This window comes from Chanos chanos, chromosome 4, assembly GCF_902362185.1.
Source record: "Chanos chanos chromosome 4, fChaCha1.1, whole genome shotgun sequence".
NCBI classification, from domain to species: domain Eukaryota; kingdom Metazoa; phylum Chordata; class Actinopteri; order Gonorynchiformes; family Chanidae; genus Chanos; species Chanos chanos.
The window spans coordinates 14,605,801-14,624,145 of record NC_044498.1 but is presented as its reverse complement, the minus strand read 5'-3'; the positions used below and the strand labels follow the sequence as shown (position 1 = coordinate 14,624,145).

General features: G+C 40.6%; 1 protein-coding gene across 1 annotated transcript; it reads right to left on the bottom strand.

Annotated features, from left to right (window-relative positions):
- Positions 1–1,682: 1,682 nt before the first annotated feature.
- Positions 1,683–18,336, bottom strand: LOC115810172 (lysyl oxidase homolog 4-like). The gene is made up of 14 exons (XM_030772100.1): positions 18,081–18,336; positions 17,228–17,838; positions 16,146–16,360; positions 10,677–10,715; positions 10,217–10,427; positions 9,747–9,927; positions 7,335–7,489; positions 7,009–7,176; positions 6,073–6,235; positions 5,276–5,519; positions 4,433–4,548; positions 3,762–3,898; positions 1,907–2,018; positions 1,683–1,753 (listed from the first exon to the last, which is right to left on the bottom strand). The coding sequence occupies exons 1-14, from the start codon at positions 18,334–18,336 to the stop codon at positions 1,683–1,685; spliced, it is 2,679 nt and encodes an 892-aa protein (XP_030627960.1).
- Between the last annotated feature and the right edge of the window lie 9 nt (positions 18,337–18,345).

The following is an 18,345-nucleotide window of genomic DNA, read 5'->3' as shown; positions in this document are numbered from 1 at the left end:
TACATGTGTAACCAGGTAAAAGACACACACAATAGAAAACCCACTAATATTTGATTCTCAGTGAGGGGCAATTCTTTGAAAGACCTTTTAAAAAGATCAGACTAGTCTTGTATGGTTTTACCGGTGTGACTCTTTAGACTGTATAATCAGTGCATTTGGATGTTTGAACAAACACTGATCCTCAGTCACCACAAACCCAGTCTGTGATTCTTGATTCTTTAGAACCGGTCTGTAAACACAGTCTGTTACACTTTTAGGGGATTCCTGTGTAGAATTAAAATGCTTCGTACTGTCCAGGTCAAGTTACATTTCCAAATCTCGATCTGATAGCCTCATGAAAATATGGGTGTCCAAAATTGCTGTGATTACAAGTAGAACATTTATTTTTCAAGTATTAATATAAGCACAATCTTTTCAAAACATGGTTGACCCATTAATTCCACTGAGACAGGTCAAGATTGTCCCAATAAAATAAACAGTGGGAAAAGATGATGATAAAAAAAAAGAGGTCAGTTCAATGTCATAAATTACACAATAACTAGGATATATAAATCATATATCATAAAAATATGTACATGACCATACATCTTGGAAGAGTCATTTAATTTATGTAAAAGATCATATGCAGCACCATAAGAACTACAGAATAAGAACTCTCACCTGGCACCTAAAACACAGCAAAAAGTAAAATGTGACATAGTCCATGTACCTGAACGGTCAAAATACACCAGTTTTGGGCACGTCCCTGATTTGTGGTTTTTTTTTTTTTTTTCCCCTCTCAGAATATCAAGTGTATTGCACTTTTAATGTATTATATGGATCATAACTAACTGCATGGAGTGATAAAGCATAAAAAATAACCACTGGTTTATGAAAGCGTATGTTTATCTTGTGGGAATGTGCCGGCTGTCACAACAAAGCACTGTTAAGATCTACAACTTCAGATAAGATAGATTTTACTGTAAAATTGGTCCATTTGTCAAGCCACTTAACTATAACTCAAAGAAAGAAAGAAAAATGCTTTGGTTTCAGAGGAGTAGGTAGCGTTATGCCAGACTTAACTCAGAGTGAGAAAAATCTAGAAGAAAGAAGAAAGCTTGGGAAACTAAGAAATAATTAATCTAAAACCCTTGATAAGATTTGTAAAATCGTAGGGGGTTATATAATGAATAACACGCTGTACCTGCAAACATATTATTTAATTGGATTCGTATATTAGCAGTAATTTTTAATGATTTTTTTTTTGTGATCCCATTTGCTTTTATGAACAATTTCTTTTAGAATTGGTTTGAACATCACATTAAAATAGGTTAAAAAAAAAAAGAAGATAAAATACTACCAACTGAGTGATTTAAACCTGTTGTTATGGCAACACCTGAAGTTTGGTCGAAATGAGTGATATCTGATACATGCCAAACCTGTACTTCCCAGATATTTCAGTAGAATCTAAGTCTCGTTCATTTTGGCTTATATTGAAACACTCAATCACACTTAGAGACTGCTGAGAGTGGTGAAGTAATATTTGTGTAGCGAACAGATGCCTCCTAACGACCCCCCTGACATTAAACTAACCCTCTCTATTTCCATTCTGGCCCGGCCCTCCCCCTCTCATCCCTGTAAGAGAATGAGAGTCTGGGGAAAGCAGAAGTCCTGTTTGTCTGCCCTGATTAGGCAGAACTATGTTAGAGGAAGTTGTTAGAGATCTGACGTTGGTGCTCAAACAGGTCTTCTGTCTCTGCACTGTATGCATCTCCTACGGAACGAGAGGAAGTTGGTCACAGTTAACTTATTTCACATCGGTGCACTTTCAACAACAGTATGCATTTGCGTGGACGCAAAACTGTAAAGAAGGCTGCGTCACGCCAACATCCCGTCGTTAGAAATATGGATGCCAGAGGAAACTCACCTGCGTGACAACCGTACATGAAGACCCTGGCCCCGTCGTACTTGCACCGGCATCGCATCACGTTGTTCTGGAAATCGGACTCGGCCATGTCCAGGGTTGGGTTAACTTCAACCTACAGAGAGCAAACAAGACATTCTCAGCCCAGAGGCATCGTTTTGTGGTAATAACAGTGTAATAGATCCCAGTGTCTGAACCTAGACAAAAAAAAAACATGGAGCTTGAACTACATTAGGAATCCATAGTGTTCACATGATGAGGGCGAGACAGAATTATGGTGCACATGGCACATATATGGTGAGTCTATCATTAAGAAGCAGTCGTGGCTTGCGTTGTTTTTCCATCATGTCGGTCTCCCCCCAGTCTGATTAAAAAAAAGAGAAGTCTCAAATGGTTTTTCCATATTTTGACATGAAAGATAAACTGACCACATATTTAATAAAACACCATCTAATTTTCCATGTGTTTGGTTCCCACATATATCTGAACAAAAAAAAAAAAGAACAATAACCACAACATGGAGTTTATGAAAATTTTCATTATGTTTTCTGGTGAATTTGTATCAAGCAATTGAAATTTCTAGTAACACAGGTTTATAACACCTATAATTTTAGAGAATATTTTATTAAAGTCTATGACAGTAGTATTCCAGGAAAGATCAAGGCTTCAGCCCTTTTATTGCTTCATAGTTAAGAAAGAAAGAATTAAGACACAAAGCACATTTTTCTACCAATTAATGGGCAATGTAATCATACAAAAGGCAAATAAAAAACATTATTGATTTCTGAATGACTATGCAATCAAAGAAAATCATTTAGAGATTGACTCTGAGTCATGGGTTTAAATGTATGTTCCTAAAATTGAAATGCCACTGTTTTGGTTTCATTTCAAAGAAACACCCTGCAATTGTGTGATGAAACGTGTACATACACGGAAACACATACTCACTTTGTTGTAAACTTTTAAGTGAGGTTTCATGGCAACCTAAAATGATACAGCAGTATGTTCCACCAAACATCTGAGTGTTACATTATGTCAAGGGTCCATCTTAGCTGTTAACAGCATCAGTGCAGTAGCACTGCCAGTCATGGCCAGACATGCTTTAAGGTGTCTGACTGACAGACAGATGGTCCAGATAGCAGTGCAGACATTGTATAGTGCACTGGATTGAGATTCCAGAATAAACACATCTGAGTGCAGGTAGACGAGCAAGGAGAGAGAGAGAGAGAGAGAGAGAGAGAGAAATAAAGATAGGGAGGTGTTTTGTTGGATCATGTTTAAGCTTTTAGATTTTGAACTGTTATTGTTTAGGATATGCTAAACTGCTTCCACTGCTTCCATTCAGAATTAATTTCCGTTGTTATTATAGGCACATTAACGTCTGGCAGGTGTTGTTTCTTAACTATGCTGTAACATGCTGACAAGTCATTTTACTGCAAATTGTTGCTCTGGACTATTTTCCTAATAGCAGAGCTAGGGAGGGCGCCTTGGTTGAATCTCTCTATTTTAGAAAACTCTTCAGCGTGCAGATGCATGCAAACCAAGCCAAACCCATTTTGTTCAAATTATAGTCCATATCTGGGCTTTCTATCACACACTTAGCCTAAAGGCTACCATTGCCAGTGAAATGAGGTTCCAAGAAAACAAAAGAACAATGCATGTACAAAAATACTTTTTAAAAGCTGTAGCACAAGTTTGTGTATAATTCTGAAATATTCTACACTAACTTCAAAAAGTCATTTATTTATATTCAAGATTTAGCTGAGGTTGGTCAAATAGCTTAAATTGTGTTCCTTTTTATTTTTTTATTTTTATTACATTTATGCAGTGACATAAAAAGGTGGCTGAGAATTCTGACCTGGAAGACATAATCCCCTGGCGGGACATCTGTGATGTCGACCCACTGACAGTCGATGTCGTGGCGGTAGGTATCCCAGCAGCCCACTGAAATGCCTTGCTCCCCCATGTTGTAACAAGCATATCGTTTTGACAGGCCTGTTGCCAAGGAGACAAGAGTCTGTTATGTGTGATTGCTACCACATCATAGGAGTCTGGCGTAACCTCAAGCGATTTTCATTTCAACCATCAAAGCTGAATCTTGAGAGATAATGCATTTTTCTTTTCCCTTGCACTCGTTTTAAGCACAGCTGTCAGAACTGTAGTGGTTCTCTGACAGCTAGATATTAAAATGATTTAACAGGAAACAGACAACAGTTGCAATATTCTTATCAGTGGCAATGTGTTATTTAACTTAAAAAATTGAACTTGAAAGAAATTACTTTATTTTTCACTTAAATAGATAGACTAGTACTTTAATGTGAACTTCACAAAAGCCAAAGAGCTTTAAAAGCACTGTAAAAAAATCTCTCACAATAAGTATCAACCTGTTTGTGTCACACAAACAATGAAAACTGCGACATTTCACAGTAATTATCTTTGAATAAGATCATTTTGCCGTAAGATCTCTGTATTGGGTAACAGAAATTGAGGATCCATTCAAGCTGCTATGAAACATGACACACTACGTACCGTCAGGGCAGTATGTATCCTCCAAACAGAAGCTGGCCTTATGACCCTCGGCGACCTTGGTACCATTCAGGGTCAGAAGATCATAGTGTGTGAAGACCTCAATACTGTGGTAATGTCTGTGAGAGGTAAAAGGAGCTTCATGTATTGAACACGATCAAACATTCATAACAGGAAGAGAGAGAGAGACGAAATTGCAAGTTTTGTAGTTAGTACGTGATTCATAAACTGTGTTAATTAAATAAATGTTAAATCTCCTGACAGTTTGTAATATATTTCAACACTGTTCAAAATAAAGCACACTAAGCTTAACAGTAATAGCACGGTAATTTTAAAAGATGATGTTTGTGGTGACAAGGCCCCTTCAAAGCTTGAGAAAAGTACATTTAAAAAGAAAAAAAAAAGAAACAACACAGCTTTTGTGTGCGTGTTTTTTTTTTCTTACCCTTTCGCATGCATACTGGCATCTAAGCTTTAAGAGAGAAGTAGATTTTTCCTCTGGCTGACCGCACTAACTTAACCACAGCAATAAAGAAGTGGATTGTTTGACAAGTCAAGACCATGAAAGAGTTAGTGTTTTGAGCATGGAACAAGGTACAGCTTTTGTCAAAAACAGTAAAAGCACACAAAGTTAAAGAGTTGAGAAGAACTAAAAAAAAAAAAAAAAGAATTAAAGTGAAAGGATTCGAATGCTGCTTATTCAAACGGGTAATTAGTAACAACAGTGTCAAATGATGCACATTTATCTTTTGTGAAACTAAGAAAGGAAAAATCCATTTGACAGTACTCCTTTAAAACCTACCCTCTCTATGCAGTCACCGCCTGTGTCTTTACCCCCTTACTCACCTGTGGCACTGGTGCCAGACCCAGGACTCTCTGGAGGCGCGGGGGCGGAAGTCAGCCCTGCCCAGGTTCATGATGCGGGAGGAAAAACGGAGCAGACGGCGGTGACCATATGGCCAGCGCATGCGTGCAGCCGAGGAGGACAGACAGTTCTCCTCATGGGCACAGGTTAGCAGGTGCAGTGGCCTGTCCTCCAGGTAGGCTGACTCCTGCACCAGCTGAGCATCCAGCACCAGATCAGGTGCCGCTAGACACAGGAAGGTTAAAGGATTAGTAAAACAGCTGACAGCGTTATCACAAGCAACAGTGGAGCAACATATTTATAATTACAGTAAATATACAATATTCTCATATATCTGCAGTAATTTCGACTGTAGTAACTCATTTGATCAATTATGACATTTTATGGTCATATTAGTAATAATGACAAAACTATGATCAATGTATAGTAGAACAATATGCAATAATGATTATAGTACCATGTACTAACCGCAGTACCAGAAGTAGTTTTTATATTTAAGCTGTAGTACAATAATATTGTACGGTGATAATATTGTAGAGGCGCATGGGCTCATAATATGTTTATCTTTTATTACAGTTATCTAAAATAATTATTTAAATCGAATACAAATATACAGTTAAAAACAATCATGTAATATTAAGCTTTTAAACATCATGTAATATTCAATATATACAGCGAATTTTAAAGAGTTGTGTGTGTGTGTGTGTGTGCGTGTGTGCGCATGTGTGTGTTTTCTTTTTTTGAAACAGTTGACTGTACTATAGCATTCAGTACTCACCCTCTACACAGGTAACTCCAGCAGCTTTGCCTCCACCTCCACGGGGACAGTACACCTGTCCGTTTCTGCGGCACTGCTGGATTGACATCTCTGTCCCTATGCAGTGAGTTCCACTCAGAATCACCTCTTCAGCGCTTGGATTTCCAGGCCAGTACCATGTTTCCTACATGTCATACGACCAAAAAAAAAAAAAAAAAAAAAAAAGAGCTTCATGAGCTAAAACCCCCAGACCACATAACTGAGGTTGAGCCAGGGGCGAGATCCTGGAATTTATAGCATACATACGTTCCTAGCTTAAGAGCTATTATTATGGGCCTTTATCGGACATTATCACATTTTTCCATTTTCCCTCTCCACAGGCTATTTACATGACCCTTTTTAAAAACCCTGCTTTACAAGAACGCTACACTGTTCCCTCTAGTCCAAGCAACAAAGAGCTATTTTCAGTTTGTTTTCTTTCCTAGTTTCTCTTTCTTTCCCTGGAATGGTGAGGTTTTTTTTTCTTCTTCTTCTTGTGAGCCTGCAATTACATAGTGCATGGGAAATAACACCACGCTGACAAACAAAGTCACAGATGAAATAAACAGGAGAAGAAAGGCAGAGCGTTAAGAAAGGCAAAACGGAAATCTGAAAGATCAAATCTACTCACGCTTTTGATGCAAGAATTTATTTGAAGACTAATAAGAGCCAACATGAATAAGATGCTTGAAATATTTCAAAAACTGCCAGCATTTTTTAAAGGGTTTCTATAAACTCTAAACTCTGAAAGTCAATGAACACTTCACCAATGGTCAAAAGAAGTACAGAAATCTCTAGTTATGTGTTCGTGAACTTGGACTCTGAGGGGGTCAGCGCTGAATAGATCCAGCTGCACTTGTATTAGTGTGGACAGAATGTGAGTACAGTGTGGAAAGCGGTGGAGTGAGGGACCAGTACCTGATGAGCTCTGGAGGCAAAGCCAAAGCCCAGTTGTCTGCACACCACCATGGCTTCATTAATGCCCCAGTTCTCACTGCAGACAGAGCCCCAGCGCTGCACACCACCCACGTCCATAAGAACCTCCACCTTCCCCTCTGCAGGCTCCCGCCCTCCTGCCAAACGTACCTGAATCAAATAAAAAGAGAAAAGGAGAGATATAGCTAAACTGCTTGTATTTATTACCTGGAGAACAACAATATGTAGATTGTGTGTGGGTGTGTGTGTGTGTGTGTGTGTGTGTGTGTGTGTGTGTGTGTGTGTGTGTGTATGCGTGTCTGTCTCACCGTAACGTCTAGTCCAGTGTTGGGGACATGACAGCGTACTGATGCATCTTGGCTGTGTTTGCAGGTCCTGACTGGAGGCACCTGGTATTTGCACTCCAGTATAGAGCTTTCTCTGCCTGTGCACTGCACAGAGTTCATATGAATTGGCCCAGTGCCTGCACAGTGAAACGCAGTTATTTGTGTGTTTGTCTGTGTGTGTGTGTGTGTGTGTGTGTGTGTGTGTGTGTGTGTGTGTGTGTGTGTTTGTGTGCGTGTGTGCATGCGTGCGTGCGTGTGTGTGTGTGTGTGTGTCTGTGTCTGTGTGTGTGTGTGTCTGTGTGTCTGTGTGTGTGTGTGTGTGTGTGTGTGTGTGTAAGTGTGTATGTGTGTTAGAGACTATTTCCGCATGCTCATCTGCACTATGAAATGACATGGAACCACATTCCTTGAATTAAAGTGTGTGTCCAGTATTGAGGCATTGGCTGATGGGTTTGGGCATTAGGACTCAGCTCTAAATAGCTTTAAAAGAGTTGCACTTGGCCCTGGCAGCTGTTGGACACATCACAAGAAAAACGGATCAAAAACCCAAATGAAAACGAGGCAGCTGTGATGTGGACAGTATAAAATTTGTGTGCAGTCTGTCTCACTGACAGAATTACACACTGAAACCCAGGGTGAAGCTTAATATTTCAAAATAGATGCATCAGACACACAAAAAAAACCCCCACAGGAAACGTTTATCTGAGGGTAGGATTCCCTGTCATTTAGTCACAACTGGGTCGTGATGTCATCAAAATGAGCTACTGCAAACAGGTCACTCACCAATTTTTTTTTAAACGATTTGTTGCCTGTTTTTCCTAGTCAAATATAGGACAGTTTTACCCACTCATGTGCCCTTCAGTCTCCATGAAATGGTAACCAGTCTAATCCAGTTACACACCATACAGTCTGAAAGCTAATGAAACTCAATTCAGTATGTGCTCTCTGAGGCAAATGCAATGCGTAGGAGCAATGAAAAATTACTCAAAGAAATCAAAAGCTTCACCAGTTTAGACAAATAACACTATACAGTATAACAGTGCAAATTTAAGCATGAATTTGCAACCTTGTTCCTGTATTCATCGTCATGAATTCCCCTCTAACAAATGGAAGAACATAAGAGCGTGAAAATGTGCTCATTTTGGACCAAATGACCCAGGAGGGTTTTTTTTTTTTCTTTTTTCGTGAAACTAATAAATGGGCCTGGGTGTCCAACCGCGAAACAGTGCAGCCATCACTCCTCTGCTGTGGATATTAAGCTTTGTGGACATTAAACCTTTCTTTGATCCTAATTGGGCTTCCAGCTCAGTGCAGGCAGAGTCTGAGAGCAGGAAACGTCAAATCAGTGAAAGACAAAAACAAACTAACGGAGCACTCTCTTTTCATTATCACGATGAGGCAGTGAGGCAAGGCCAAAAAGTTCCACTAAAAGTGATCAGAGAGGCCTGTTTTTTTTTGCCGGATAATTTGAGGGGCAGAATTTTGCAACTTCCATATGGACAGTCATACAATTAATCTTCTGATGGCAAGTTTACACTCAAAAGGCTGACTATTGTAAGGGAAAAAAATCTATCAAGCCGATCAAAAGATGATCAAACACAATCTATCTATCTAATCTATCTCACCCTAACCGATCCCAGTAACATGGCTTTTTAACCCAAGAGCTCCACAGCGTCAGTTCTTGAGGGAAAAAACAGTAGCATCACTCAAGCCTTGATGGTCATGGGTAATGTTCTGCTTGACTAGCGTCCATCTGAACAGTAAAATCAAAGTAATAAACAATGCCATTTCCAGTCATAACTAGCTTTGAACAGGCCTTTAGGGAACTAGCCTTTCAGTGATATGAACTGGAAAAAAGTCATCAAGACTGAAATGTTCTCATTTATCCTCTACCAGTTTCCTTTCTCATTTTCTAAATGATAGCATGATCCAAATATGAGTGTGAGTGAGAGAAAATATCTTTCGGGTGACCACCCACAGCGTATCGTTCATCTAAATCAGATTGTCCAGGAGCAAAACCACAGCTCATGAGTATTTATCTGCCAGCAAAATGCAACAGTCTGACACAAAGCTTATTTACTGTTATGGATAAAAGTGATAGCGATGGATTAATGAGAAAAAGAGGCCGACAAACACGCACCACATTCCCCAACCAGGGTCAAATGTGGGCCTACAGGAGGGTTTCCATTGAAATTCCAGGATTCTCTCTCTCTCTCTCTCTCTCTCTCTCTATCTATCTATCTATCTATCTATCTATCTATCTATCTATCTATCTCTCTCTCTCTCTCTCTCTCTCCATCCTTTAGAAAATTCCTCCCAGTGTCAGTATGATAATCAAAAAAGTTTAAACAGATTAGGCCTGAAAATAGGAAATATATCAATATGTCTTAATACCTTGGCCTAACTGTGCTCCCCTGAGGGCCTCTTTGGCAGGGCCAAAGCCCAGCTCTCTACACACCACGCTGGCAGCCGTGATGTCCCACAGGTGGTCACACACTGTTCCCCACTTCCCCTCCCGGAGCACTTCCACACGCCCCTCACCCAGTCTGGGTCCTGCTTTCAAACGCACCACCCTCTGAGAGAGAAACAGCGAGGTCATCGGTTAATCAAACACACTCTTTAACTAGACATTCAGGTAGTTATCCATCCAATTAACATGGATTAGTGCTCAAATATAAATGGTACTCCATTTGTCTGCCAAATATTTCTTCGTGTCTTCAGGGTCGACATTATAAAGGCTCTGAATGAAATCTTATCCCAAAATTATAACCCAGTCTACAAAACACTAAGGATGAGATTTTGTTTTCAGCTATGCACATACAACTTTGAGCTCTTGCAACAGAGGACAATATAGGTATTCCCACCGGCACAGATGGCGGGGCTTGGGGTCTGCCTGAGGAGGAGATTCTGGTGAACTGGGGTCCTGGTACACAGCGGACCACTGCATGCATGCCACCGTTACAGGGTACATCGCTGTGGGGGATAGAGAGCTGGACTGGGCACTGAGCCAGTGAGGACTCAGTCCCCAAACACTGAACCTTCTCAACCCAGTAGCTCTTCTTACGGACCAACGAACTTAACCTACAGAGATAGAGAGAGAGAGAGAGAGAGAGAGAGAGAGAGAGAGAGAGAGAGAGAGAGAGAGAGAGAGAGAGAGAGAGAGAGAGAGAGCGAGACATCAGAACAAATACCAAGTGGAATGTTAGGGGTTAACATTTCTTCAGTACAAATTTCTTCTAAAATATAAGACAGAACTATACTGAAGAGATAAAACAGGAATAAAGAAAGAATCAATTATACTTTTAAAATATTATCAAAACTTGCCTCGCGGATGGATCTGCCATCTTGGAATCCCACAGTTTCCTACAAGAGACAGGATTTCATGAGCTATACTGATGTGAATAAACAGACACATTTCATATTTACTTCACATTCATTTTATACGCTTCAAAATATTGAGCAACACAAGTAAACATGTCTTGGGCAAACCTGACAGTTTACATGAGCTGAGGCTCCACACTGGGCTACAGTTACTTAAACTCGTGTCACCTTTTCCTTTTTTGGCACTCAAACTACAGCCCGCCCCTTTTGAGCACACACAACCACATACATATAGACATCCCTCAACCTATGGTGGCTGGTAAATAAACGGCACATATATTTCACAGAGACAAAACAAAACAGAGGAAGCCTGCTGGTTTAGTGGTCACTGAGCAACTTCAGCCAGATCTCAATGTTCTCACTGTCCAGCCAAATTTCCATCACTCACTTATATTCACTCTCCTCTCTCTCTCTCTCTCTCTCTCTCTCTCTCTCTCTTTCTCTCTCCCTCTCTCTCTCTCACTCAATGTCTCTCTCACTTTCTCTCTCTCTCTCCCTCTCTCATTCTCTCTCTCTCTCTCTCTCTCTCTCACTCAATGTCTCTCTCTCTCTCTTTTTCTCTCTCCCTCTTTCTCTCTCTCTCATTCTCTCTCTCTCTCTCTCTCTCTCTCTCCCTCACTCAATGTCTCTCTCACTCACTCTCTCTCTCTCTCTCTCTCTCTGTCTCCCAAACTCTCCTATGTGTGTTTCTCATTCTGCTTATTTCTGGTCAGAGCCTTTCATTTTCTCTGTCTTACTGTGCAGTGCTATATAGCGACAACTTTTTCTGGCATAAGGAATGGAAAGGATATGCATGAAAAATACTGTACATAGTAAAACATGTAGCTGGAACATTTAGACCTTTTAGAACAGACTGTGACTAAGTGATCTCAAAGGTGTTTTCTTAACATATTGTACCATATTAAGCATTAAAAAATCTTTGTGTATCCTACTGACTGAATCACCAGTGTGGCTTTAAATTCCATTTCATCTTCTTACTAAAGCAGCAGCAGTTTCTGAACTGAGCCTCCTTAGAGGATGAATCATTTTAAGTCATAAAAGAAAGCAGGAAGTTGGCAAGTTGGTGGATAGTTAAGCTAAATATATACATGGGCACCTGCTGATTTGAGGACCACAGGCTTCTGTGCATAAGCTGTTCCGCACAATGAATGGAAACACACAGTGCCCAGTGGTGTTTAAACAGCTTTTTAAAGACAAAGGAAAAAAAGAAAGTAATTCAGAAAACAGACTGATTTGTCATAGACTAAGCCATATGCTTCCATGGTTTATGAGTGAGCAAGATACTGAGTCATGTAGAAAACTAATATACTTTTAAGGGTAACTGGAATTAGCAATATACATATAAAAGGTTAATATCTACTGTACACTGATATGCTTCACTGAGCCACCCGGACAAGGAAAGGAAAGATAAATGAAGAATAAATTAACTATGTGGTAACACCTCCACACAATGCACTGGAAAATGCCACCAAAAGCAGTTTGCTACCAGCTGGTAGGCCACTTGTTGCCATGACTATTAAATATTTTTTGCAGCATTCATCCTGGGTATCCATCCCTATCCATCCACTCTCTGGCATGTCTGTACCCTCTGTAGCTATGCATGTCAACTCAGTGGTGTGTCAATAACCTGTGAATCTGTCTATACATATCAGGTCATTTTTATGTAACCATCTCTAATTATGAACTCTCTTGTTCTCTTGAGAAATATGTTTTCAGAGCCAGGGCATGGAACTGAACTTCACATGAAAAATCATAGTGAGCAAAAATAGCATTACAAAAACATAACCTGTATCTTTGAGCAGAACAATGTAATTCAGAAGCATGACTGCAAAAATGTGTATGTTAGCTCACCTTTATTTCATTTGTTTAGAGCCATGTAATGTATTTTTAATCGTGTGTTTTAAATTTGACAAGCCCTAATATTGTTTTGTTAATGCCTAGTTGCTAGGTTTAGTTTCTTGACCTTCAAAAATGTAGAGCGCACAGGACTGCAGTTGAACATGGTGAAATGTCTCTGTGACTGTGTTCTAGTGTACCTAAATGTGTCAGAGACCTCACTGGTAATGTCAGGCTGCACAAGAAAAGTGGCAGGAGTTTTCTTTCTCTCATGGCCCTGTGGTGATTGTAAATGAATGTGTCTTTTGGAATAAGGGACAGCACTAAAATCAACGGTGATAAAAGTTATACAGCCTGTGTGATATTTCAGATGGGTCTGCCATTGTGGTTCTGTAGCAGAATGTTTTTCCACCAGACCAGACAAGAAATTATTCAGCGCACACACATTTGAAATTGCATTTCTGCCTTAAGACCAGTAATTTATAATCAAAACTTCATTAAAAAAAGATGAGTATGCCAGGCTTGAAGTGAGGTTTGTGTGTGGCAACATTAGCACAAAACCATCACCCTGACTTGGCATTTTTACTGGGACAGACTTGGTGAAATAATTTCACCAGTAACTCCATTGTCCAAAATACGGTGCTCACAACCACCTTTTTTTAGGGGCTAAAGCACAAACACATGCTAAGCACTTGTTAGGAACCCCTCACAGGAAGCTCCTCTGGTTGCCAGTGATTGGCTGAGCTCCAAGAGTACTTTGCACACAAGATGTGGGTATTACCACAGGATTTCTCCCTTTTCTATAGCATAAGTAAACAGGATGAACACTGTGATTAAATGGATTCAGTGAGCCCAGTCCTCCTTAAACAGCTCAGGAGACGGAATATCCAGTAATGTATCCTGCTCCTACCACCACAAGACTCTCCAAAGCATTTTCCATAATACCAAAAGACGTCTTGCTCAAAAGGGGTCTCTTTCCATAAAAGTTTTTGAGTCTTGTGATTGTGGGGGAAATGGAAAGGGGAAGGGTGCAAATGGTCAGAGAGCAGAGCAAGAATCACAATTTAACACACAATCAGTCTAGGATGAAATTCAGAGGGCAGGATCATTCATATGCAACAAATAATACTCAGATGATTGGGTGAATATTTTTTTTTAAAGCATAATTTACAAAAGGGGAAGAGGCACAACCCTTAAAAAAACAAGACAATTAAACAGCTGGACATAGAGCGTGAGCACTGATATTTTGAGAGCCATCTAGGTTGGGCTCTCTGCTTTGCTGACACAGCTGAGCAGAAAACAGCTATTAAAAAAGCTCTTAACAGAAACAGTGGAGGTTCAGAATGAGCCACAACCTTATAATTACAGCATCTTTTTAGGAGAGCATCCCAGCCAGTGCTTACGTGACACAGACTAGCAGCCAGAGAGGGACGTGACGTTCTACAGGGACAATATGAGTATCCATTTGGTTGAAGAACATGCTCTCTGTCTAAGGCACAGTTAGACTGCGGTGATCCCAATAGAAAATGACAGGTCTGGTTAGGAAATGAAACACTGGGCAGTATGATAGCAACACTGTAACACCCTCAAGGTTTGCCAGGGCTGGACTTGAACTGGCCTCTACTATTCTAGACTATAATGGGTGATGATAATCACAAATCTGATCCCTGCTGGATTTGTCAGCTAGATGTTAAAGAGTTCAGGTCACAATTCCAGGCTAGCTGAGTTTTTTTTTTCCATAAATCTAGCACTTGTTTGATGTCACTTTGTTTACCATAGTTCATCAAATGGGTGTGGGTGTGAATTTATTTGAAGTTTATTGCTTAGACTACCACAGAATTAGGGTTCCTTTCCAAACTAAACATTGTTAATGATTTGTTGCTTGATTTACTAGATGTAGTTACTGCATTGCCGTCTTGACAGCTAACTGTTAACTTTATACACAAACAGTACAACCAATAGAGACAAAATGGTCATGGCAGCACCGTCCTAGTATTCAATGTGGCTTTTGAGTTAGTCACCATTTTCAAAGACCTTAGACCTTTTTGGAATTGTTATGACAATACCGGAAAATTACCCCCTCTTGACAATAGAGCATAAACATCCTCTTTCAGACTGAGATGAAGAACATGGAGGAAATCTACCACCAGTTTATCAACACAGATCCAATCAGTAGTCTGGGCCTGAAAATTGATTTCCTCTAAATTGCGGAGAGATGGTCATAACTATTTTGCAGTCACATCATTGACACAAGTCAAGAAAAGAGTTTGGCAAAACCATTAGATGTCACTGACAGAAGACCAGAAGACTTCAAAGCCAAAGAGGAAATTGAGCTTTTCAACAAAGTTTATCAGATGGAAAAATGCAACCTTTGTGTTTTTTTCCTCTTCTACACTGAATGAATTTAAATCAAGGGATATGCCAGCAAAGACATACTGTAGGGCATAAAAGTCCATAAAAAGGCCCTGTGGTCAGTTCTAAACACAGAGAAGGTCTGTCTTTCTCACTGGTCCTTGTGGGTATTTATGGCAAGAGGTCAGACAGATGGTCTAGGTTCACCCAAAAATTGTGGGACGAAATAAAAGGGGGTGTTTGGGGACAAGGACACAAAGTGCTGTGCAATGGCTATTTAAGTTAAAGAAAGTATTTCCCCATACTAAACTCTGAGACCAGTAAAGGCAAGAATGGCGAAGTGTTCAGTTTTTCTTGTGTAACTGCAATACACTAAGTACAGCACTGTGCAAATTTTATTCAAAGTTTTGTCTACATTAAAAGTTTTTTTGCAATAGATTCTGAGATTGAACGTGTGTGTGTGTATGTAATGTTTGTGTTTGGGAGAGAGAGAGAGAGAGGGAGAGAGAGAGAGAGAAGGAATAGAATGAGAAATCATAGAATCGCGTAATTATATAAGATTAGAGGACAAGCAACTGTCTTAAGTGAGCGTTGTTAAAACACACATGTTGCTATTTTAGCTAAATCTAACATTAATCACAGTCTAAAGAACTATTTAAAAGCACCATGATGAGCACTCAAATCCCAACACAGTTATTTTTCCAACGCTAAACATCAAGTAATCCTTTGGAACGTGGGCTGCGGTGGTCATAATAATAGCAGCTCTACTCAACGGGTTTCCATGTATTTACCCTTCATTTTCTGGTGAATTACAAAACAGAAGTCTAAGTATCTTACATACTTGCGTAAAATCAGATAAATTAAACCCCCAGGCATAGTCTATTTAAGCAATTTGGACTCGTGTATAGTAAAACACAATAGAAGATTCAACAGAACTGCAAAAAAATGCTTCTCTCTACGACACTAGTTGCCACTCTTCTGGTCAAAAGTCTTGGGAAACAATCAGAGAAGGATAAATTGGAGTCTGGTCATTTGAAAGCAGAGTGGTAGATTGAAGTGGGTTTGTTAGTAGGTAGTTAAGTGAAATGAACCCAAAGGCACTTGGAGAGATGAGTCAGTTGGTCTGTGAGTGCAAGATATGAGAATGGCCAGATGAATGAGTAATAGAGTAAAAAATAAATAAATAAATAAACAAATGAAAGGACGAAGAGATGCTGGGCTCACCTGTACACAGGTTCATCATGCTGCTCTGCAGCAGGGAATCCCAGCATGCCACAAACCACACGGCTACTGCTGAGATCCCAACCCAGGCTGCAAACATGACGCCACTTCCCAGCATGCTTTACTTCCACCACACCCTCTGTTACCATGGCAGAGTTTCTGGAGTTGGTCAGGACTGGGTGAAGGCGTACCTCCTCTAGCCTGACCCTGTCTGTAGACTACAAAGCACAAAAAGATGGGATGAAATATTGTTGAATGTTAATCTCACCAGAATCTCTTTCTAAATCTTGAAATGTGTCAGTTTTAGAATCCTGACAAACAGCAGCATATTAAGACGTCTGCTCCAACCCAACACACAAAAGCTTTATCAAGGTACTGGTGATCTCACAAAAAGTAGGATCAAGTGTGATCCTGTGGGAATAATCCTTCTGAGGAGCAGGTTGTACTCTTCTCAAATGCATGGTAAAAAGCTCCATACTGATTAAACTGTTGTTTCTTGGTAATAGGGCAAATGGAAATAATAATGTGTAACAGTCACACCAAGCCAAAACTCTTTCATACTGCAACAGATAGTGATCTCATAAGCTCAAATTCATGTCCTGTTTGTAAACCCTCTACCTAATAGGCAGAGATAAATCTTTTATACTTGACCCAGATAACTAACTCTTAACCACAACAGGGCAACGCTAGGGCACTGGTGTCCAGTGGTTTAATACCACTGCCACTCTGACAGACTCAAGGCTGAGGGATTGGCTCTAGAAGAACTTGGTTTTACATCCCTCTGTAATTGCACTTGTTGCAGGATGTGGGCTAAACCAATAAGAATCCTCTCCTGGAGTATCTACATTACAGTTCCATAATGAACTTAAAGTCCTTTATAGTACTGGGGAAACTATTTATCAGTGCATGTTGAACCATACATATCCATGTTGTACTTTTGGATATTAGATACCTACAAAATGACATCAGTTAATTGCATAGTAAATGCCTTCACAAACACAACAGCTTTATGTTTGACTGTGGAGCCTGGGCCAGAACTTATCTGTTTCGTCACACACCCTGCATCACATACTCAACTACCTCACCTGGTAGTCTGTATTATCTGTAAAGTCAAAGTCCACCATGTTATTGGTACTGGGTTGTTGAGGTTCTGGTCTGTACAGTGGTGCAGGGGGAGATCTCTCGTAGCTGCGTAGTTCTGGTGTGTGTCGGACAGCTTGGGGTGCAGGTAGTAGAGGTGACCCCTGTGCTCTTCTATAAGCAGCTCCATTACGTAGACGGTCGGGTAGTTGATGGCCTCTTGGCACCGAGTTCTGATGGCCACGGTTTCCTGTGCTCTCGTAACCATGGCGACGCAATTGGATTTGATGTCCTCTCTGTTGGGGAGATGAGGAACCCTGGCGTGGGTTCTGGCCATTCCGGTTCAGGGCAATCTCATGTCCCCTCCTACGGGGGGAGCTCACAGGCAGAGGGTTTTCAGGAACATTAGTAACTTCAGCTCGTGAGGGTAGGGGAGGAGGCACGGACTGTGGGTTTTCCTGGTTTTGAGAACTGTAGCTAGGTCTCCTCTCTGAGCTACAGATAACTCCCAGATCTTCACTGTGAGTACAGTCATTAATCCCCCAGCCATTGGACCGACACTCAGATATTGAGCTCTCGGTTCCAGTACACAGTACATTATCTAACCAGATCATCCCTAGATAGAGAGAAACAAGAGGGACAGTGGGAAAGGACTATTCAGTACAACACTAGGCTACTTATGTCAGCAACACAGTTTTCCAAAGTTACAAATTGGGGGTGGGGAGTGTGAAGCATTCCAATAGTTCACATGATGAAGATGCAGGAAAATAAAATAACTTCCTATGTATAAACTTCTCATGTTGTCTCAGTTAATTGTACTACACAGGCAACGGTTTCAACAGTAAAAAGATGGCTCACCTTGCCCTTCACCGAACTTAGCGCTGTGTGCCCAGGTAAGACCACGTACATAGCCCAATTCCCGGCAAACAACGTTTGCGAAGTTGATGTTGACGTCGTCGTCGCACACTGTCCCCCATGCACCATTGTAGAACACCTCCACTCGGCCCTCGTGGGTGTGGCGTCTGTTGCCTGCCAGGCGAACCTGGAAGCCGGGCGGGATTCCATTAGCTAACGGAAATATGAGGGCGCTGACATACAAAAGGAACTCCAACATCGTCGCAAC